Source organism: Camelus ferus, chromosome 11 (assembly GCF_009834535.1).
Source record: "Camelus ferus isolate YT-003-E chromosome 11, BCGSAC_Cfer_1.0, whole genome shotgun sequence".
Lineage (NCBI taxonomy): Eukaryota > Metazoa > Chordata > Mammalia > Artiodactyla > Camelidae > Camelus > Camelus ferus.
Genome location: NC_045706.1, coordinates 41,973,936 through 41,998,120, shown reverse-complemented (window position 1 = coordinate 41,998,120; position 24,185 = coordinate 41,973,936). Strand labels below are relative to the sequence as shown.

The 24,185-nt window shown below is 43.2% G+C and overlaps 1 protein-coding gene across 11 annotated transcripts in view; it reads left to right on the top strand.

The window, feature by feature from the left end:
• Positions 1-24,185, top strand: part of FAM13C (family with sequence similarity 13 member C) — a 536,869-nt gene that overhangs the window by 63,374 nt on the left and 449,310 nt on the right. For all 11 annotated transcript variants that reach the window (XM_032491443.1, XM_032491444.1, XM_032491445.1 and 8 more), the window contains one exon: positions 11,688-11,772. In XM_032491443.1, the coding sequence (XP_032347334.1) occupies positions 11,688-11,772 (85 nt within the window). The remainder of the gene's footprint in view (positions 1-11,687; positions 11,773-24,185) is intronic.

Sequence of the window (24,185 nt, the reverse complement as noted above, 5' to 3'; positions counted from 1 at the left end):
TTTGAGTCTGGTTATTTACTCAGTATTATGTTTGTGCGATTCATACGTGTATGGCATGTAGTTTTAGTTTTCTGGTTTCCTTGCTATAACCCACTGTATGGTGGTTTCTAGTTTTTGACTTTTATGATCAGTCATTATTTGTCAACAATGTTGCTCACCCTTTGCACAGCTGATTTTTACAGGAGTATTATTCCTTGTATCTCTAAATGGAAATGTAAAGTGGACTTTCTTGTTGTGTTAACCATCTTCATTGCTCCTTGTTCCTTTATTTACATTCCACCCTTCCAACACAGCCTTCTAAGAAGTCTTCTAAAAAAAAAAAAAAGCCCTCTAGTTGCATATCTGCTTTCTTCCTTCCACTCCAACTTGCAGGTCTAAGGTCCAAAAGAGAGTTTCTTGAGCCTCATGAGAAGCATGGTCTACAAATATTTTCCAGACGTTTCCATGGACCTTAATATTGTAATTGTTGATTATAACAATTTTAAGGTCTTACATATATGCATTCTGTTTTCCTCAAATCTGGTTTTTCACCTCTACTTTTTGATCTTCTTAATTCTGCTTGCGGTATCACATATAGATGGGGCTTAGCTATATTTATTCCAGAGCTGGTACTTGACCTGAGAGCTCCTCTGTGCAGTAAGGTGATATATAATGTGTCATATCTACCTGTGAGTGTCTGTCTCTCTGTGTGCTCTCCATGCTTTGCCAGTAAACTGAAAAGCTCACTTCTTGTTTCTGTGCTTGGCATGAGTATAGATTTGATTCCTGCCAGCTTCTCTTTTCTTCTGCCAGTCTCAAGCTCCCAGTTTTTGACCTTGGGTCAGTCTCTTGGTGGGATTTGTATCTCCATTCCATGACTTTTGGTGTCTTGTCTATAATACTATAGGAACTGGTTTCTGAAAAACTGAATAAGTCTCCCTCCTACTGTTGTCCTGAGTTGTCGGACTCTGTCTCTGTAAGATATCAGGAGACTTCATTTGTTGGGGTCCCCTGGATCTTGATTGGAAAATATTCTGAACTTAAGGTCTGTCAGTGTCTCATTCACCTTAATCCTTGGTTTTAGTTATTCTCTCATGTCCATATAATCAATAATCAGTGAATAGGTTGAAAAGTTGCTTGAAGGGTTAAGTGAGAAAAATTACTGTTTTCCTTCTCCACATCCTAGGAGATCCCATTCCTGCCTTTAGTTTCATTTAAGGAAAATAACAGATGTAAAAAGAAAACTAATGGATCTCCGCTTCACTGAGAGAACATGCCATATTGGATACTCACACTACTTTTTCCGCCTCCTAGACATGTCATAAAGCATCACATCAACGTCTTTTAGTTTTTTATTTGTAGAATCAAGATAGGGTGTTCTGAAATGGGTTAACTCTGAGAGTGCTTTCGTTTTAACATTCACTGATCTCACCTTCATTGAGGTGTCAGTTGACCCTACAGGGCGTCCTAGAAATGTGCTCTATCCCTATGGCTACTTTGAAGTGCAGTTTTGATTTTACCAAAAAGATCTAGGACATTTTCGTATTTATGTGTGGTGTCACTCTCACTGGTAAAAAACTAGAAGAAAAAAAGATGCTCAGAGAGAGGTTGGATTTGGTCTTGTGCTCTGCTATATTCTGACAGAGGTCCTACCATGAAGGAATAAAACTCTTGGGAATACTATTGGAATTTTAAGGTCTATGTTGTAAGAAACAAATGTAATAAATTTTAGCCTGTGACATGCTCAGTAATGACCTAGTATCAGTAACAAGAAGTTAAACCTTAGATTTGTAATCACAGTTCTTATTCAAAGGGAACATCTGTTTTATTTAGCTGGCTATGAAAGAGGTCATTTGTCTATCTGAAATCAATATAAAAATTTATTCCTTCGTATACTGTGGGTATCTCTTATTTGTTGAATTATACTATTCAAAATAGCTCAGTAGTACCTTCAATATTAAGATCTCTTCCTCTTTAAAGTCTATGAAGAATTCCTTAACACTTGTGTTTTATTGTGTGCACATTGGCAGTGTCCCTCTTTGAGCCGATATGCACATTCATGTCTGTGTGTGTGTGTGTCTCCATGTGAAGGGTTTGACTGTCTTGTTATTACCATCCATAGGTTAGCGTATAGACGTTTTGGCTCAAGTCACATCAGACCCAAGATGGTACTTGCTATTATGTTTAAGATGTGTTTCTCCCTGAAAATTGTTTTAATTTTGAGAAAGTGGTCTAGCAAGAGGCTTCTTCAGGCATTTGATATTCCCGAGTTGGCTGAATGGTAATTTTTCTGTAGGAATAGGCAGCTGTATTTTTCTATTGAAATGCAAACCCAGTCTGCAGGGTTGGGACTTAGATCAGGAGTGACTGGGGATTTTTTTCCCCCAGTATTGGGTTTTTTTTCTTGTCACTGAAAGTCAGGTTAACCTGGCTTTAATAAATAACAGGATTTCATTGATCCACACACTTGAAACTTTAGGACCAGGGTAGGCTTCACGTGCGGTTAGATTCAGGGATTATAAGACTTGTCCTTAGATGCCGTCTCTTTCCATTTGTTGAGTCTTGCTTTCCTTTATTGACTGTATCTTTAGGCCGACCTCTCTCCAGGGACACATTATTCTTCCAGTTAGTAATTCCAGTGTATATCAGTTTTCTACTGCTGTGCAACAAATTACCAAAAGCTTATCAGCTTCAAACACGCATTTATTAGCTCACAGTTACGTAAGTCGTGAATGAGGTAGGCTTAACTGGATTCTCTGTTCCAGGTCTCACAAAACAAATCAAGGCATTGACTGTGATAAAGTCTTCTCTGAAAGTTCTAGAGAAGATGGAGAAGAGTCCACGTCCAAGCTCATTCAGGTTGTCGCCTGAATTTACTTCGTTGTGGTTGTAAGACTGTAGACACTGTTTCCTTGCTGGTCAACTGCTGGGGGCAGCTCTCAGCTTCTAGAGGCTGCTCACATTACTTCTTACATGGACCCCTTCATCTTTGAGCCAGTGGAACCAAAGCTTCCTGGGCTCCAAATCTCTCTGACGTCTGTTGCCAGCTGGAAGAATCACTCTGCTTTTAAAAGGCTCATTTGATTGGGTCAGGCCCACCCAAATAATCTCTGTATCTGTGGTCAACTGAGTTAGGACTTTAATTATACCTGCAAAATCCCTTCATAGCAGCATTGAGGTTAGTGTATGATTGAATACCAGGGTATAGAAATCTTGGGGGTTATCTTTAAGATTCTGCCTGTCACACAGTGGAAGAAGAGTCCTTTCTAGCTCCATAGAGTCCCATACTTGAGTCTCGTTTATCTGGCTTGGGGTCTGTAGCCCATTCTTGAACCAGTCACTAAGACTGTGGGGTTTGGAATAAGCTGATTGACTAGACATAGACATATTTCCCATCTTGGATTAGAAGATGGATAAATGGATGCTGGGCTGCAAAATATTGGTCTCTGGAAGCATAATATCCAAGGTAATTTTCCTGTGTGCTGGACCACTGCAGGATGCTATTTGGCATCTTTCTGGTATGGTTTCCTTCTGCTATGACCTTGCTTCCCTACCAACATTTCTTCCTCAGCAGGAATGGTGTGCTATATAATTCATTTGATTTTAGCCCACTTGTCTTGTCAGTGTCAACAATTACATATTGCAGCTAATGTGGTCATGATGTGAACCCTGGTTCTCTTTCCCAGTTGAATGAACTGCACAGCAAAGAAACTCTGAGCTGTTTCCAGGCCTCGTTTATTTTGACCCAGTATTCAGAGGCAGCCATCCAGCCTAGCTTCTGTTTCCAGGGCAACCAGGTTTGTAGTCAGCACCCTCAGGGGAATCCTTAAAGTGGTGTTGGCAGAAAAGGTGGCAGCAGCTGCTCATCTTCTTCCTTGTCTGGGAATTGACTTGGAGAAACTTCAAGGGTGTTGGCTGAGCAGAGAAGTTGTGCAAGGCTCACCATAGCTGACCCACCTGTGTTTGCCTTTTGCCTACCAGCCTTGCCATCTCCCACTCCACACAGCTTTGCCTGCTTGCCCCTGCTCCTTGCTCTGGTGTAGCACCACCATCCTCTTCCTTTGTGCTCACTCGTACGTTCACTCCTCTTCACGCTACTAATTCCCTGCTGTCTCACAGGAGGCTGGAAAGGGACTGTGTCTAGTTCAGTGGCTCCCAGGGGTCAGCCTGTGTGGTAGCTTTCACTGCTTTGTAGCTAAAGGAGAAATTTAAGAATAGTGTAGTTGGTTTTTCATAAAGCTGAGTCAGCAAACAACTCTTTAATTTAGAGATTGTTCTTAAAAACTTCATTTTGTGATTAAATGATGGGGAGGTTTGTTTGTCTCTCTCTCTCTCTGTCTCTCTATTTTCCCACGTGCTCTCACTTGGCAGAATATAAAGCTGACAGCTTTCATGAAATACTTGCTTCCCCCAACCCATCCTAAATGTTAACAAAATATTTTTGCTGGTCCTAATACCAGAATTTTGCCTGAAAGCTCTGACCTTTGGGATATTTTTTCTGAGGAGTAATTCTTTCTTTCAACAGTATTTCTTGAGAAGCAGATACACACCGAACTCTGGGTGGGAACTGGAGTGGGATATTGGGGCTGCAGCAGAAGGATGAATCCCCACTTTTTAGGGATTTGTAGTGACACACATCAGCTCAGTATCCTAGAGTCTGGCCTTGCTGGCATTGGTATCTTTTGCCTTTTTAGGACCTGCCCGCAGACACAGAAGGAGCAAATGGTAAAATTGGGATTAAAAGCCCCAGTGGTCCCTGTACTATGTATACATCTTACTGAGTTTAGTTTTTAAGCAGAATATTTTTCCAGGCTAAAAGAAATTGGAACTTTAAGTAGCCACAAAGAAGTAACCATATGGGCTACAACATGGACTAGACTTGTGGACTTCAGCCCAAGGAATATAATTGATGTTCTGGAAAAAATGACCTGTTAGGGAGTTTATTGATCTTAATTCCTGTGCTTTTGGGTAATGTAGGTACTAGAAGCTATAAAGAGAAACTATTGGAATCCATTCCATGAGTTGAAAATGACATACTCTGTTTTTAGAAAATCAATGTCTTATCATCTAGAAAAGCTCAGAGTCCTGAATTAAAATATGAGTTTATAAAACTGCATTATTCTCTCAAACATCTTGTTTTTATTGTTTGTTTAATAAAGTGGACATAGTGAGGATATCACAAAGAGGCAAACTAATTGCAGAACTCCCCCTTCCCAAGTTGAAATCAAATCATCTGGCTGGAAGGAAATTTGCTTTGGGTTGTCGTGTGTGGTGGCAAGATTGTCCCTGTTTAACAAAGAAGTGCTGCTGTCCTCAGAGCAGGACCTGGATCCTCTTGTCAGCAGAGGACTGCTTGAAGTGAATAGCTTGTTCTCTTACACTGAGTCTCTCCACTGGGTGGTGCAGGACAGTGAGGGCTGCGCATTCTGAGCGGAGGAAGCTGGGATGGGCTGAGCCGAGATTTGTCATCCTTCAGTTAGACTTGGCTGCAAAGCATGCTGGGACATAAGCCACAAAGGCCCCACATGGATTAGCCAAAAGCCCAGTGTCCTCGGGATGGGGTGAATGTGGCATTTTCCTATAGCCATCAGCATTGGAAGAGGTCCCAGTTCTTTTGGGAAGAGCATCTGGAGTGCAGCAGCATCAGTTCAGGAGGTAACACTGCCTTGCTCTGAGCACCTCATGCTTTATACTTCCTGAGGTGGGGGTCCAGCTCCAGGGAGGGGTGCCAGGACTAGAGGCTGATGAGGGTGTCAGAAGGCTGGGGGTTGGGGAAAAGCTATGGTTCCTGTGATCCATGGAGCTAAAACAAGCAACCAAGGCAGCATTTAGAGTGAGTCAAGGCCCTAGGGAATAGGGCAGTATTTCTCAAAGTGGACCTTGGACCTCCTGCATCTGAGGGACCTTGTCCCAGACCATAGAATCCGAGTCTCTCGCTGCCTGGGGGTGCACGTCTTCAACAAACTCCCCAGTGATTTGTAAGCATTTAAAAATTTCTGAACCAGGGCAGCAGGGAGACTTGAAATTAGATACTCAGAAGGGCCTCCCAAGTACCACCTAATGGGTCTAGGAAAACAAAACTAATACACAATGGCAGTGTCCTTAATGGTTGGCTCCTGTTCTACTCATTGTGTGAGGTTCAGCAGTGAACAATGGCGGCGTGGTTCCAGCCCTTCAGGGGTTGGAAAGAGCCAATAAACAAGGAGAGAAATAAATAAAATTACATATTATGGTGAGGATTGGGAAGGAAATACACAAGATGCTAAAAGAGAAATTGGGGGGCACTGTTCAGATAAGGTAATCAGAACTGGCTCAAGATTTGATGGAAATTTGACTGTGAATCAGCTATAGCTGAATTTGGCCTGGGGAGGTAGGGGCAGGGAGCAGATGAAAAGGAAGGGTCGTGTGTGTGTGTGTGTGTGTGTGTGTGTGTGTGTGTGTGTGTGTGTGTGTGTGTGTGTGTGTGTGTGTGTGGTGGGGTAGTGTACACATGAAACATGAAAGCTCAGGGAAAAAGAGTGGTAAGTAGAAATGGGGATGTTTGGGGACTCCATTGTATCTTCAATTTTGAGCAGATTTCCAATTTGATTTTGCTTCATATCACCATTGAAGATCTGTGTACAGTTCTTGGATGGATAAAGGGATGGGAGAGGGCCTCAAAACCTCCTCATAGACATGAAAAGTGAGCTGTCCCTGCTCTGCAACTGGTGAATTGCAGACACAGGCATCCTAAAATAATACTTAACCATCCAGCCTGTGTGGGTGTTCTGCATTGCAACTCAGCTAAGGTGGGACCTGGTAATTGTAGACCACAGAAAATGAGTAGAGTATTTTCTAAAACAAGTAGCCTATTTTCCATTATGTAAAGGGGAAAAATTAGCTTTTAGAAAACCACACCTAGGTTTCACGGATGTCCCTCTGGCTTCTTACGTGACCAGATGGGGGCATTGGGGGGAGCAGAGGTAGTCATTGTTCTTCAGAGGATTCGTCAGCCTTTGTTCACTTTTCCTGCAGTTCCCAGAGACCCAGTCAGGGAGACTTTGGATGTAAACCTGGAGCAGCACTGGCCGGCTGGCCCCGGGGGGAAAGGCTGGGGGCACCTTCACAGGGAGCGGAAGCCCCTGAGTGAGAGAAAGGCTGGACTAAAGTAGCACCAGGACCACAGGGGTTTCCTGGCCTTCATTTTTCTGGAAGGGGAAAGCTTATTCCTGCATAAAAGGTCAGTAAGTCAGGCAGGATTAGAGAGTGAAACAGCTGCTTGCTCACTCTCTCCCTGGGCTTGTGGTTTTCCCCTCCATTGCCCGGTGACAGTAATAACTGTCATCATTGTTTGATTTGTTTGCTTGTTTATTAGCTGTCTCCCCACCAGACTGGAGCCCCAAGAGGAAGGGGCTGACATCAGTCTCCCGCTGCTGTCGAGCGCAGGCTCTTTGTGCATTGATGCCAGAGCCCGGCAGCTGCACGTGTGGTGTTACAGCTGCATGGGGCGTGACCCTTTGCCAGTGCAGTGCCTGCGGTCCATCAGCCTTCCCAGGGGTGGCTCTGTGGGGCTCCAATCTGATGGGCTGGACTGGATGTCTCCTGTCAACGATGGGAAGGACACGTATGTGACAGTGGTGTAGATTGCTCATAGGTAAAGCCTCCTGGGTTCCCTGGTCATCGGGGCCTGTCCCACACAGGGTGTCCAAGTCCCCACCCTGTGTTTCTGTGCTGAGGAACAGCAGGCGGTCCTCAGGGGATGGGTCAGTTCGGGGTGGGGAAGGGACACAGCTGACGACAGCTGGTCTGCGGGGTTTCTCCCATTTTTCCCTCTTGGCCTCATTTATAGCAGTTAAGGTTTTCCCTTCTACTTGGAGGTCCTCTTGTCCCTTTCTCCTGTTCTATTTGTGATTCTGTTCTTCCCCATTCCTTTAAGCTTCCTCCTGCCCGGTATGTCAGAGAGGCATAAACCAACCAGGCAAATGGATCTCCTTTGACGCTCGGAGTCTTGGTTGTGTCTCAGTGTGAGTACAAGTGAGAGAGAAGGAGAGGGGAGGTGGGAGAGAACAACCCCGTTATGACATCGGCCATAACGCAGTCTCAGCGTTATACCCCACTCGGGGATGTGGAGAGGCCTCTGAACGTGATCCGACGAGCTCCTATGCAGTGAAACTCTTCGCTGTTTGTGTTGTGTGAACACTTGGTTCAGTTCCACAAGCACTGTCCAGGCAGCCCCTCTGTCAGACTCTGCACCAGCCTCAGTACACGTGCACATTTGCTTTTCTCTCCTTGGAAGTTGGAACGGAACTTACCAGTCATCTAGTCTCAGGTCCTTCCTGGGCAGATGCAGAGAGTGAGGCCCTGGGAGGTAGAGTGATGAGTCAAGGTCACAGAGCAGATGTGGGGTTCAGCCTCCTGCAAGACCAGCGCTCTGCCCAGCAGCCTCTGGGCTTCAGAGATACTCTTGATAAGCACAGTGTCCAGTCCTTGAGTGCTGACCATGGGCTGGTGCTGAGTGAAGCGCTCTCCAGGCCTTCCCTCATCTGCTGCTTAGAGCAGGTGCCACTGTCACTGTCATTATTGCCTCTGTTCATGGATGAGGAAATTAAGGCTCAGAATAGCCAGGACTCTTGCCCCAAGTCACATGCCTGGTATGTAGCAGAGCTGACGTGCCCTCCAGTTCTGTGTGGGGCCGTGTCCTTGTCTGCTTTGTGGAATATACAGGAGCACAGAGTTTACGAGAAGCAGCTGGTCCACATCCTCCCTCTCAATATAGGGAAAGAGTGGTTTTCTTTTACTTCTTTTTTAATTGTTGTAAAATATGCATCACATAGATGTGCCACTTTAACCATTTAAAATACGTAGTTCGGTGGTATTAAGCAGATTCACATTGTTGTGCAGCCATCACCACCATCCATCTCCAGAACTTTATCTTCCTAGTCTGAAGCACTGTGCTCATTAAGCCCTTTTAGTTCACTCAGCATATTATCCTCAGGCTTTATTCGTGTTGTAGCATGCATCAAAGTATTCTTCCTTTTTAAGGCTAAATGTAGGGTTCCATTGTATGTATATATTGCAGTTTGTTTATCAGGTAGATAGACACTTGGGTTGCTTCCACCTTGTATTAATCTGCTAATACTTCATTAGGGCCTCCATTAAAAAAAAATAGATAATTCAGACTGGGAGGCCCAAGCAACAAGCACGTATTTTCTCACAGTGCTAGGGGTGAGAAGTCTCAGATAAAGGTGCCAGCAAAATTGGTTTCTCCAGAAGCCTTTTCCTTGGCTTGCAGACGCTGCCTTCTCCCCGTGCCCTCGCACGGCCTTTCCTCTGTGTGTGTGCATCCCTGGTCTCTCTCTCTCTCTTCTTATTGGTCACATTGGATTAGGGCCTTGCCCTTATGACCGTATTTTACCTTAGTTTCCTCTTAAAGGCCCTGTCTCCAAATACAGTTACAGTGGGGGTCAGGGATTCAACGCATGGATTTGCGGGAGACAAGTCAGTCCGTAATACATTTCTTGGCTATTCTGAATAATGTTGCTCTGAATTTGGGTGTTCAAATATCTGTCTGAGTCACTGCTTTCATTTCTTTTGTGGGGTATGCACAGCAGTGTGCGCCCTGGGTCACCCGGCAGCTCTGTGTTTAGGACTACCATATTTGAGGAACTGCCTATTATTAGAACCACCTATTTGAGGAAGCACCATACTGTTTTCTGTAGCAGCTGTACCATCTAACATTCTCGGGGTCTTAGTTCTTAATTTTCAGTAGAGTTGTACTCTTTTTGAGAGGTCACTCTGATTTCCAAGGTCCTTTAGTACGAAGTTTGCCTGGAATCATTCCTTTCGCCTCCAGTAACCTCCTTGGTTACTAAATCTTTCCCAAGACATGGTGCCCTTACTCCTTCTGTACCTCCTGTCAGTAACCTTGGGCTCTCGCTTCTACACTTAGCTGCTGGGAGAACGTCCCAGAAAAGAAGCAGCAGCTGTTTAAAAAAAAAAAAAAAAAGGCCTGGTGGCAGGCAGGGGCTTCGTCCGAGCTATGGGCTCTTCGGCTGCAGCCCCTGAGCACAGGGAGGCTTGTGCCCTGTGCTTGCTCCATCTTTGTGCACAGGGGAGGAGAGGTCCTGAGTCTGCGAGGCACCTGCCACTTACAGACTTGCCAAGAGAGAACAGATTCAAGACATTCCTCAATGAGTGGCTTTTCAAACACTGCTGTTCATATTTACTCACACTCACAGAACAGATGAGGGGGTGTGTGTGTGGAGGGGGCCAGATGTAGGGGGACTAGGGGTGGGTGTGTGTGGGTATAGGACATGAGTGTGGGAGGTGGGGATGAGGGTGTGTGGGGTGTATATAAAGTAGGCTGTTTTTGTGTGTGTGTGGAGCAGGGGATAAAAGGGGTGAGTGGGAGTAGGAAGGAGAGTGTATATGGGGTGTTAAAAGTATATGTGGAGTAGAGTGTGTATGAAGGTGGGGGGCTGGGCACGAGGGTGTGGAATACAGGGGTGAAGGTGTGCACAAGGCAGGGAGTCAGAGTGTGTGCAGAATCCGGTGTGAGGGGTGTATGGGATGGACTGTGTATGGAGGTACAGTGTGGCAGCTGGCTATGCAGGATATGGGTGTGTGGGGAATGGGTTATGTGCAGGGCAAGCTGTAAGTAGGTGCGTGCGTGCGTGTGTGTGTATGTGTGTGAGCGTGTGTTGGGGGGTCATGGTAGGGAAAAGGACCGGTGGCTCCTCTCCAGTAGCCACCCCTGCCGGGACCCCAGCGGGCGGCGGGGCTGCTGAGGGCTGCAGAGCTTCCCTTCTGCCAGGGACGCAGAGCGGCTCACTCTCACCTGGTCGGGGGAGTGCATTTGCTGGGCGTCTGCGTCGCGGCAGGGTCCCTGCGTCAGTCTGTATGACTTTGTTCTTATTAAGGACCACGGGAGAAATTTAAAATGAGAGAAAAAAAGGGCGGGTGGAGGGAAGGTTGTGCTGGGAGTTTGGAAAGATAAATTGTTTCTCCCCTCAGTGGCTGGGTCATACTGAGGGGCCAAGGTCATGTCCCTCAATCCCTCCACTCTGCTCTTGATGAAAGGCAGCTGTAGCCATCCTGTGTGAGAAAAGTAAAGTAACTTCAGAAGACACGTACACTCATGCACGCACACACCCTCCTGCAGCCCACATGCAGATGTAGATAAGGAAGCCCCGAAGCACCTCCCAGATGCCAGGCAGACTCTGCAGCAGTAACTCTTTGTGCACTGCGGTCTGCTGCAGGCTTTGCAGTGGAGGGATGCTGGCTTTTATGAATGGTAGCCTGGGAGGGGCCTAATGTCATCCGCTCCTGATGTCAGCACAGTGAATGAAACACTTGCAAAGCGTAAAGCCTCAAGCATCCAGGCAGCAGATAACGTCTCAGATTGGTTCTCTGGGTGCAGCGTCTCTTGCTGACGAAATCACCAATCCCAAGTGTCACAGATACCTATATACATTAGGATTTAAGTGAAGCGGACACTGAGGCTGCCTGTGGAATAACGTGGATCTGATTCTGGCACTACCAGCTCAGCCTGAAGCACCTGAGGCCGAGACCCCCTTTGTGCCAGGTGCTGAGAAAGGAGCTGCAAACCCAGCCTTGGGTGTTAGGCATCGAACTGAGCGAGCCTGATGTTCTGCTTTTGCTGGCAGAATTCCTTGCTGAAGTTCCAAGCCTTGGAAACTGATCTGTGCTCTGCCTTTTTGACAAACCAGGAAGAAGCTGCTCAGGTGCCGGCAGTCAAGGACCCAGCCCCCGCGTTGACCCAGAGTGTGCCCGCCGAGGGGGCCGATGCTGCAGGTAAGAGGCTGGGCTGGGGAGGTCCTCAGTTCTACTCTCGGGCCAGGTTAGTCCCCTTGCTGCTTCCTCCTGAATGTGGCCCCTGTGGGAAACAGTGCCTGATGCAACGGGAAGGCTGAAGGGATCCCGGGGAGCTGAGAGGGAGCAGGAGGAATTAAGACTTGCTGGAGCCTAGAGCTCTCTCTCAAACTGGGGGCCAAGAGTCAGATGTCCATAAATGTTGTCAGGTGAAAAGCTATCCATCACAATTCCTTGTCTTCATTTTCCTATTTGGTCTCCTGTGACAAGCAAGTGGTATGCTCATGTCACTGGATTTACAGTATCTGTGCTGTCTTGAGACTCATGATATTTTTGAAGGATTGAGAGATTGGGGGAGTTTCAACATTGCTATTTCATTTCTTCTGTTAACTGCTTATAAGAGGATCCATCAACCCAGGGGAGGTGGAGGTGAGTGATACAGCTCCTTCTGACCCTATATTGTCTTTTCTGTCTCATTTTTTTAGCATTAATTTCTGTGTTGAAAAGTCTCACACTTGAGTCTCATTTGTCTGTTGGTTTCTCTAGTTTTAATCTCAGGAATAGTAGGTTGGCTAGCAAGCAAAAGGCAAATGCTCCCCAGGAGGACTTTGATAGGAAAGAAACACTAATTTACATGAGTAGAAATGAGAACATAGCTTATCTAACAGAAATGAGTCAGAGGTTTACAGACTGGTTTCTGAATGGTTGGTAGAAATAGACTTAGGTTAGCTTGCTTCATGAGATGTCCTTTATCGCCAGGAATTGAAGGAAGAGATTTACAAAGGTAACCTATTTCAGTATCATTAGCAATAGTGCATTTAAGACATTACTGTGTAACCCACGTGGTCTAAGTAGGCAGGACAGTCATCTTCGGTGTTTCAATGTATATTAGTAATAGTGGCTAATGATAGCTAGTAGTAGTAGCTACTATTATTATTGAAGACTGTCTCTGATCCAGGCACTGTTCTAAGCACTTCATAGCTGTTATATTAAATCCTTAAACCTGTGAAATAATACCATTCATAGTAAGAACACTGAGGCCTAGTGTGACCATACTGGTAGGTGGAAAATTATTTCCTTATGGATGCAGGTGGCCAGTTGGCTGTTCTTAACGCCTGGTGAGCTCTTCTACTCTGTTGGCTGTTGTGTTTGGATGAGATGCGAGTAACACTGGGCAGGAGCCAATGTCAGACCAATTAGGGAATTGAGTCAGATTATGAGACAATACCCTTCTTCTTCCACCAACCCCTTATTCCACTCTCTGTAACAATTAACATACAAAACACAAAGAAGTCTCAAGCCAAACACACATTAAGTTTTGAATTATCTGATGTTTTGTATAGCTTCACAAGGATCTGGCAAAGACTGTCCAATAAAATATTCTTTGCATGCTGGATATGGATATATATATATATATTTTTTTTAAATCATGACTTTTATATGTATATATGTCTTATTTTCCCCAAAGGTCAATAATAGTTTTACATTTTCTCATTCTGGATGGACAGGATTTTGAACAAACTTATTAGCACACTCTTTGTAAAATAGAAATGTGTACTGAGTTGGTGTAGGGATGGCCCCCACACAAAGAAACCATCAGTGTATTTCATGAGAAGTGTCAAATGATGGAAATGGGCAGAAGGCGCCTTACAGAGGAGGCTTGCTGGTTGGATGAAGGATTTTTTAAAATGTAAGTGAATCTGAGATGTTCCAGAGACTTCCAAGAGAGTTTATGAAAAAGAGAGGCTTCCACCCTGTGTTGAGTGTGTGTTTGCGGGGTGTGTGTGCTCGTGCATGTGCACACGCACTGGGCAAGAACACTTCTTGCAGGTGTTCAGAGATAAAACCCATCCTGATGTTTTGCACCTTTGCAGAGTTTATGAATAAGGAATCTCATTTAGCTAAAATAACCACATGGGAATTGATATGGGAAAGTGAAGAAGTCCCAGTCCCTGTAATTGAACCTTGGAATGCTTTATTTGGTGCTCTAGTTTTATCAGAAATCCCCCTGACAAAATCTAGAAACTGCTCACTGGATGTTTTCGGGGACCTAACAAGTCTTTTTATTTGGCAGGAATATTGTGAAAGTGGTGAGCATTTGGAAGAGGCTTTCACGATTCAAGTTAAGGGGTGGTTTGGTCTCATTGGCTTCCAAGATACTCATACAGGAACGCCATGCATTTTCTAGTCCATGTGTTACTCAATAGGAAGAAATTTATGCTCATATTAGGTCAGCAGTTCTTAACTCAGGGCCTGTGCATGGATATCTGGAGTGATCTTTGAACACTCTGAAGCTATAGTTTTTTTGTGTGAGCACAAAGCCCTGATGACAGTGTGATTGCATAAGATTAGCACAGATGGCCGTAAGTCTGTAAAAAATTACAGTAGCTTAAAAACTTCTACAGTCTAAAATCTTGTCCTGGGCCATATATTTTTAAAATTTGGATTAATGTTTGTTGATGTCAATATTTGGTATAACAAGGACAAGATCCAACAGGTGATTGTTACAGGAATGTCTGAATGGAATATGCTACCAATTAACCATCCACAGCAGACATTCAGAGATATAAATTGGTGTGATTTAAATAGGTTTCAAACTTAAGTCCTTTAGACTTGATTAAAGCATGCCTTAAGTAAAGTTGTTCAGCTTTGACTATGGGCATCTGAAATGATGTTCTGAGCAGAATACTGTATTCTCTATGTCTTGAGATCAAAATATTGAGTTTTAACTTGTGTTTATAGGATACAAAGATGAATCTCATCTAGTAAAATACCTGAGATGCTCCCCTGTTCTAGAAATCCACTTACAAACTACACTTGCAGCAAGAGCAGATTGTGTGGCATCCGGAGGGGCACTGTGTTACAGAGAGTATTCTTGAATCTTCCTGCACATCACAGTTACCAGGAAGCTTTTGTATATGGGAATTCTCTAGACAGTCTAGGGTTGGAAGTCCTGGAGTCTTTATAGTTCATAAAAATTCTTAAATATTGGGAACCACCATAATTTAAATGGACAGTGTCTTGAATTAGAGAAGATCAGGTTCTCTTTGATCAGCAGGAAGAAGCTCACAGACCACGTGGACTTAGAACTCAGTGTCTGTGACAAGTTGGCTCAGATGATCTACTTCAGGAGGAGAAAGCTGCTTCAGCTGGAGCTAGAGATGAATGGCATGGAGACAGGAACAAACTTGAAGGATGTAGAGACTCTTAGGGAAAAGTGATAGAGGGGGTACCAGCTGCAAGGCAGCCTTGGGACTGCACAGAGAGTAACCGACTGTCCCAGTTTTAGCACTGGAAATTCCACATGCTGGGAAATCCTCAACTCCAGACAGTCCAGGACAGCTGCTCACCATACCTGTAGGTTGCAAACCACATAATGTGAGCTGGAAACCCACACAGTACTTAGGCTCAAAATCCCTCTAATCAACAGCCTCTTACAGCAAATGTTTCCACTGTGGCGTTAGTAAGCGTCTATTCTGGTGGTGTTTATTGGAAAATGGAATGAAGATTGTCTTCTTGGCTGCTTGTCTTTTTCAAAGTTTGTACAAGGATTGCTTGACATTCCATATGGCTAAGCTTAGTAACCCCTGTGCTGTCTGACCACAGGTGATAGTTTTTAGCAAAAGCTATTGCTGGAGATAATGAAGACTTATTACTAGTAGTAATAGTTTCAAAGCAATACCTAATTACTTACTTTATTCTAAAATCTTGATATTCAAATTGAACTTTCCATTAGGGTAAGAGCCTCAGTGCTAATGTTGCTTATTGGTGAATACTGATGTATTATATCTATTTACAGCCTATAGTTATTCCCATAACAAATTCTGCATGATCTGTAGGTCTCTTCCTAATGTTGAAATTGAATTGGGGTAGAGTCAAAGAGAAATTGACCTTCTCTGTCATATTTCAAGACACTGTCTACCTGATCAGAAGTTCCCAGTTACTTTGGAGTGCTTAGTAAACTCAGAGATGTCTGGGCTACTCAGCCTAAGATGCAGAATTAAACTGTAGAGATGAGACTTGAAAATCCCCATATTTGATAAGCTCCCTTGATGATTCTGATGTTCAGGGAGGTTCAGGAACACTTTCTAGAACACAGCACCCCTCCAAGGGCAACATGAAAGGTGTTCTTGCTGCAGGTCCAGTTTATAATCTGGTTCGGGAACAGGAAGCATCTCCGGTATCCCACTAGGTGGGGCTGACCATCCACACGATGGTTCATCCTGCCTGCAGCAGCCCTAGAGGGTCTCTGACAGTCAACAGAAGGGGGGTCTTCGTTACCTCAACCTCGGAAGTGCACAGAATTCCAGCTGTCTTTTAGAAACTGTATACATAGAGTTTGTGTATGTTTTTGTGTTTTTTTCTAAGTCCTTCTTGAACCTTTTTGTGTTTTCAGTAAGTAGCACCAGTTGCTTTAACTTGAAGATGGCTACCATTGTAGAAAGTGGTACTTCATCTTTTTGTCCTAAATTGATTCCCTTAAAGCAGTGATTTTCAACCTGGGTTGATTTTTTTTTTTTTTTTTTTTTTGCCCCCTTGGAGACATTTGGCAATATCTGGAGACTTTTTTTGCTGTGGGAGTGCTGTTGGCATCTCGTAGGTTGGATCCAGGGGTGCTGCTGAACATCCTACAATGTACAAGATCCTCTGCCCGCCCTGCATTGCTCCAGTAAATGATTATCTGGTCCAAAATGTCAGTAGTGCCAAAGTTTAAAGGTCTTGAAATGAATAGCATCAACATTAGCTAACAATGACCTCTTCACTTGCGCCAGGCATTGTTACATGAATTTTCTTATTTTACCTCCACACCCACCCTGTGAGGCAGGTGCCGTTATCTCCCCAGATGAAAGATGAGGACATGATGTTACAGAGTTAATGTAACTTGTTGATGGTCCTGGTGCTGAGTGGTGGGGGATTGGGAGGAAAGGGAGGAAGGGAGGAGTTTCCCCAATCAGACTCCATGGTCTAAGTATTTCAAACAGTGTCATTTGCCATCTGCCTAAATGTTAAGTCCACATAGTTCTCATATTCTAGAACTTGAGGCCTGTATACACTCCACATAACTAATGTGTTTTAAAGTCAGTTTTCAGTCCATCTCTGACTTTGTTTTGTTGGACTGAAGAGACCTAGATTTGCATTAGATTAACCTGGTGCAGCCCCTCTGTTCCTGTAGTCATTTCAGCACCTCTGATCTAAACCATCTCCAGGCCCCTATGCCTTTCTCGATGTGTCTTTACCTGACCTGACTAGTGTATCCCAGATGGAGTCAAGTGGTAGAATTTTATTTGTGAAAATGGGCACAGATCCTATCCTTTTGCAAAATGATACCATTGAGGGAAATTGGGCCAACGGTACAAAAGATCCTGTCTCTTATTTCCTACACTTGAAACAACAATGATCTCAACTTAAAAAACAAAGAATGCATGCCTGAAAAATATGGGCAGGGGGTGTTTTATAAAATAATTACTAAGTAATTATGTTTGTTAGATTACTTTCCATCTTCTTCCTAGAGATGCTCACTCTTTTCTTGGCTTTTATGTCATATAACTATATTCTATAAGAGCTCCAAAAATCCTATTCCGTATCAAACTGATAGTTTAGTGCTTATTTTTTGCCAAGAGTAGGTGGATTCATTTCTTTCCAGCTGCATTGCCTCCTGGCCCACAGGGAAGGTCATCTGCCACAATGGAGTCTGCTCATGGTTTGGGAGCTTCTTCAGTGCTTAGCATTTTACTCTTTGAAAAATACTAACATCATCTGCGAGCTCAGACTCATGATTGTACTTCCTCTTCCATGTCATTTCTGAAACATAAAATGAGACTAATCCAGGATCCTTTTGCAAGGGTTAGTACTGATGTGTCTGTCGTTAAGAAACGAATTCAACCCTGTTCTTTGGGGCATATCATTAAGTGAGTCTTTTTTATCCTTTACAAAATATGTAGCCCAACCATCATTTGGTTTTGTTTTTAAGCAAGTCTTGGGATGAACACCATGCTGTAGATTTCTGGAAATCCCCAGTTATATTCATTGCTCTACCTTTTTCAGAAGCATAGCTCTTTGTACTTGATGTGCTTGTTGGGCGAACTTGGAGAGGTTATTTGACCTCTCTGCCTCAGTTAACTTTTCTTTAAAAAGGGAAAAAGGATAGGATCGACTTCTTAGGATTGTTGTGAGAATGACATAGCATAATACCTAGGAGCTTCTTCGCATATCACCCGTGGTAAAGGCTCAATAAATGTCAGCTATCGTTATTTTAAAAACTGGGCATTCTTACTGTATTCAGAGCTTATAGTGCCTTCCCTCCAGTTGAAAATGCTTACATTTGCCTTTAAGTGTCTACTCTATCATAATTTATAACTACTGTCAAGGTGTAGAAATGACATTTAGTACCGTTTATTCCCTAGGTCCTCTCTAGGGTCTTGCATATGATTGACATTACACTAGTTCCCTTAAGCAAAAGGTATTTATAACAGCAATAATCTATAGAGCTGAGGGTTGAATAATTACCTCCTATTAAAGCTGAAACTACATTTGTTATCATAAAATCTATCCTGTGCTAAACCTGTGACATGACTTGGCTAGGAAAGAGCTTTACTATGAATAACTTTTCTCTGATGCTTTTATAACCATCGTCATAGTCTCTGGAAGAGGGAGCGTCACATTAACCCCTTGTTTTCCAAAGGAAGCATTTAAAAAATGATTTCAGAATCCATAAATGACAGTGTAATTCTCTGATACCACTTCTATAACTGCCTTATAAGGATGGGAAAATCAGTCCTACAGCATAAACCACAGGTGATTATTAAAATTTTTTTTTAATTCAGTTTTTAAGTCAGGTCAAGGATTGTGGTGTATCCATTGTCCCAATTGTTCTTGCCATGCTTCTTACAAAGGACTCTGAAGAGACTCATCTGGCCAAGGACATAACAGCTATGAGCATGTGGCATCTCAGAGTCTGGGCTTTTAACCAGTAGGCTTAGAGTCATGTTATTTTTTTAATTAACAGATTTTATTTTTAAGAGGTTTTATAGAAAATTAAGCATCCAGTAGAGTTCTCATATGCCTCCTTTCCCCTGCCTATAATTTCTTGGATATTACAGTCATTTAAAAGCCTTCCTTTCTGGCTATTCATTTTCTCATGCTTGTTAAGAATAGTCTGGAAGTGACCAGATGGTGTGCCTAGATGCTTATTGTCTGACATTGCCCTAAACAGCCCCCAGCCCAAGGTGGACAACCTCTCCTGTCTCTTTCAGTTCCCTAGAATCAGACTTTTCCTTACCCTTATATGGAACTGAGGGTCCAGCTTTTTGGACTAATTTTTCCGAGCTGACACTAAATGAGCCTCTAAAGACACCATCTGCACTGAAGGTTGGAATTTCTTTCAGTCGTCCTCCTGTTTGCTTTGTATAGGATTTCCCTTCTGCTTCTCAAAACACATCTGCTTGTAAATGAAAACCCCCTTTTGAAAATGGCTCTTGTTACCTTACTAGCAGATTTTTATCAGCTGTACCTATCGAGGGGATCATTTGTGTAGGAATCGACTAGAAGACGTGGGGAGTTGTTGAGACTGAAAAATGACAGCATCACAGCACCCAGCTTTCCCCGTGTATGCGGAGGGTGCTTCTGAATCTCAGACACTGTTGTGCGTGGTACTTGCTCTTTTGTCATCCCCACAGCTCAGCTGAGCACTCGACTCCACTTTTGTGACACAGGGAGGGGAAAATTTGCCTTCAGAGATGAGACACTGGTTACTGGCCCTTCTCCTTGGCTCTTCCTCAGCTGTTCTTTGACAGTGTGCATATAGGCAAAGAAGTAAGTCTTCACTAATCAGAGGAAAGTGAAAAGATTTGTCTAGTCACCTGGTAGATTTGTCTGTAAGATTGTTTCTTCTTATCTCCCCAAATTGTGCATTTGGTGTGGTGCTGTATAGAAACTGCTTCCAAAAGTATGAATTGCCCCTGCCTCATTGGTTTACTACAGAACAATGCAAAGAATAGACTTCTTTCCTTTCCCCATGTGACAGCGATCTGGAGATCTCACACCTGTCCCCGGTGCAGGCATGTTATGGTAGCCCACAGTACAATTCTGATTTAGGGTAAAGTTGCTAGTGTGTAAAGACCTCAGTCTGCCCCAGGCTAGAAGCTTACCTCACTGCACGATTCCTCAGAAAGAACTCAACGTTTGTCACCTAGCCTTGCCTGCTTTCTCACCCACCCCCACCGCGTGGTGTGTCTGTGTTTCTATTCCTTTTCTTCCCTCACGGCTTTCTGGCTATTCCTCTTTCCCACCCACTGCCTTGCCACGTTGTCTTTCTCTGTCTCCATTCAATCTAGTGGTCCCTACTCCCTCCTTTTCCTTTGGGACTTTGCTTTGCTAGGCTAGTTACCATGTGAAATTAAAACGTATTTAAGATAGTTACTGAATTTCATCTAGGCACTTACATTTATTGAGTATCATTATAATGCTGAAAATATGGGTGAGTTCAAATTGTTTACACCTCCCAAAATGATACTGTAAGCAACATACTAGCCCAGTGACTTTGTGATTTTCCTTTCCTTGGGCTTTTGGTGATACATTTTTTTAAACTGGAGGTCATTTATTCCTTATCTTTACCATTGAAACAGTGAAAATACTAAAAAAGAACTGTAAAAGTCTCTTAGGAGAGTACATGTAAGTTATTATTGAACTTCTAAAATGGTCAGTGACAGTGTACCCTGAAGATTTATGTGTTTATGTTTCTCTGTGATTTAGATGGTAATGTTTACTAGGCAGAAAGTGTTGTATATGTTAGATACAGTAGCAGCAACTCAAGTAAACAATATTCCAAAATTGTCTTTCTGTAATTCTTTAGGGAACAGGAGTGATAATATTAATTTATCTTGAAAACTACTCAAAAACCTATAACCTGGATATGTGTTTACTGATACAAATTTAATTACAAAAAATGCAAAATGCAGAGGCAGGGAATAAGTTTAGATTTGAGGTTTCTTGATCCATGTGGTTTTCCAGTTTTCAGAAAGGATTTTAAAATTTCTCATTGCTCAGCTAACCCAATGACCTAATCTACTGGTGGTTCATTTTAATTGAAATCAGGACATTGACTCCTTCAAAATAAAAATGATGCTGACTGCCCCACCCCCCGCTCCAGAAGTGGGGTTTAAATGGGAAATGCATGCTGAGATCAAACCCAGTTAGATTATGTCTCCTGAGCTCACACCGACACACGTGTAGGACCTATTGGGCATCTCCACCTGGGTGACCATAAGTGCTTCTTAACGTGCCCAGAACTGAACTCATTTTTCCCTTTGGTTTCCCTCCTGAATTACCTAACAAGGTGAAAGATACCACCACAAATACAAACAACAACAAACATGTATTGATGAGTTATTATACCCCTTTCCCCAGGCACTGTCCTAAGCACTTGAGATTCCTTATCTCTTTTTAATCCTGCTAACAATTTATGAGGTAGATACTGATGTCATTCTTGCCTGAAACAGGACTTGGCTTGCAGAGATGGTCAGTAAACATCTGTTGAATTGGATGCATTCTCATTATACAGATGGGAAAACTGAGATAGAAAAAGATGGGATAATAGGTCTCAGGTAGCACATTGGACAAAGCTGTGACTTGAATCTAGGCGTTGCTGAAACTATAGCTCATGCTTTTATTCCTGACAGCAAACTGCCTCGTGGGATCTGCAGGTTGCTTGCTGTAGATCCCAGCCCTGCTTTCACGGTGACGCACACCTCACCCCTCTAGCTCCCTGATGTTTCTGGTGGTCGTCCACAGAGGCTGGCATGTAGAAACCTGCTTTGGAGTGCCAGCCTCGTCCCACTCTGTAGCTCGATCAGCCTCATGTACCTGGAATCCCTTTTACTGGGATGGCTAGTTATTAGGGTGACTTCAGGCTACCCATGTTCTCGCTCTTGTGAACACTTATTGCCTTCAGGCGCTTAAATTCAACACACCTTAAACTGAATCCATTGTGTATCTATCAGGTGTTTTTTGGTTTTTGGTTTTGTTTTGGTGGCCTTTTTTGTCTGATGCTTGAGCTTCATGAGAATCATGGACACATACTTCTGGCTCATTTAGTTTTTAAAACCATCAAAGGCTGATGTATGGCATTTTGGAATGTTTCTGAATGCCATCTATGAGCCTACCATGATGGACAAACCCAGGAGTGCAAATTAACAAACCCACAAGCCCATGGCTAATTTGTGACTCAGATCTCAGCAGTCCATCTCAAGGGGTTGCAGATAGAGATTTATTTAAATTTTGCATCACTTTATTTATTTAACTTTTTAATTAAAACATTTTACTGAAGTATAGTTGATTTACAATTTGAATCTCTTAAAATTTCATGTTAGAAACGCATAAATTTCAGGCTGACTGATTGATGTAACAGCTGAAATAAAGCATCTGCTCCTGCCTGGGGTTGCAGCCGGATCAGAAGTGGGCTCTTGGCCTTCACACCTGATGATTAGTTCTCTTTTCCCTATTGCTCAGTGAGTGGGCTGCCAGGTTCAGAGATGTGGAGTCTTCTGTCATGGGCATTGGTCAGACCCTCTCTGCATGCAGCTAGCGTAGTCATACCACCTTCCGTACTGAGGTTTGCTTGGAGTTCATAGTACTCCTGTGGTTGTTATGAAGATTAAATACTTGCAAGAACTCTTAGGACAAGATTGAGGACATAGTGAGTCACTACATAAGTATTAGATTTGATTCTTCTTAACTTATAAATAAGAACTGGTAGGAGGGACAGTATGTTGAGGAGTGTGTTAGTTCTCGTTTCCCGTATTAACCCCAGAAGGACGCCTAGTGTGGTTGGTGCTTACTAAGAGAAAATAATATTCAACTTTATTATTTTGATAATACTAATTGTTAAAATGATGGTTCTCTTGGTTACTGTGCATATTCTATGGCTTATCTTAAGTGTTTCAACAAATATGTTGTACAGAGGGTGCATGGGTGAACGTTGTTATTTTTATTAGGAATTTATTTTAAAGTGTATTAGTTAAAAAGCTAACTAGCACATCAGATTCATGTTTCTTGGCCATCATTGTCTAATGAAGTTGAATTTTAAAAATGTAGGTTAAAATAAAGATTTTATATATATATATATATATACACACACACACACACACACACACACACACACACACACATATATATATACATATATTAAAAATAGGTTTATGTGGATATGGCAAAAATTTTGAAGGGAATACAGTTTCTTTTCTTTTCATCCTCACTTGGTCTTGAGAGGCGGGCACCATTATTTTTCCCATTTTACAGCTAAAGAAACTGATGTTTTTTAAAAAGGCTACCCTTTCTGAAGTACCTCTTAACAGGTGGTAGACCTGGGATTCACACTACAATCTTTGCCTTCTCTTGTGCTGCCCCTGGGGTTGTTTCTCACTTCTCTTCTCAAGAATGCTTTTCTTTTTCTTTTTTTTTTTTTTTTTTTTGAAATTTTTATATTAACTTTTATTGTTTTGTCCTTCCTTAAAAATTAAGACAGGTTCATTACAGAAGTTCAGAAAATGCAAAGGAAAAAAAGAAAAAAAACTATTGTGGTAAGAACATGTAACATGAGATATAGACTCTTAACTTTTTAAGTGTTCGGTACAATGTTGTTAGCTACAGGCTGGATGTTGTACAGCAGATCTTCTTTGATTTTTCTGTCATAGCCTGAAAGATGGTCCAAACAAGGACACACAGGTCAGTGAACTGGCTGGAGCCCCACAAGAAAGTATAAGCACCTGAACTCCTGGCTCCCAGACCCTCCTCTAAACCACACTGCGTCGCATGTTGGGCCCTGGCAAGCTTCCCCTTCCTTTGGAAGAAAAATCCATGTGCTCCCAGGGTCCCACCAGAAGCCACTTGAGTTTAATATTGCCATAAGCTTCTCTCTGTTGGGGAGCAGGGTCTGTAAGTGGAGGCCTGGGCTCTGTTCCCAGGATGGCAGCAATGATGATTGGCTCTGAATCTACCCCAGCCCCTTCTGAACAAGGAGCTCAATAATCCTGTCTACACAAATGCACACACACAGACATGTGCTCACTCATTTAGTTAAGCCACTTCATAACTCAGTGAGTTTAATCAGAGAACTCAGGCCCTACCTAATTACCAGTTTTTGACTGTTTCTTGCTTTCAACTAGACAGTGACTTTGGGGTCTTTGGGGCTCACTGCTTCCTTCAGTGGTGAACTGGGGGGAAGAGAGGTCAGGTCAGGATATTAATTAGGCAGCACTGGTCCGTGATGCGAGTGCCCACAAAGGACAGTTGCTGTGTAAGTGGAAGTTTACAGGTGCTGTCACTGTGTGGTTCAGAAAGAGCCATTCACAGCCGGCCTGTGATTCTGTGGAGTCATGTCTTAGGGCTCTGGGTTTCCG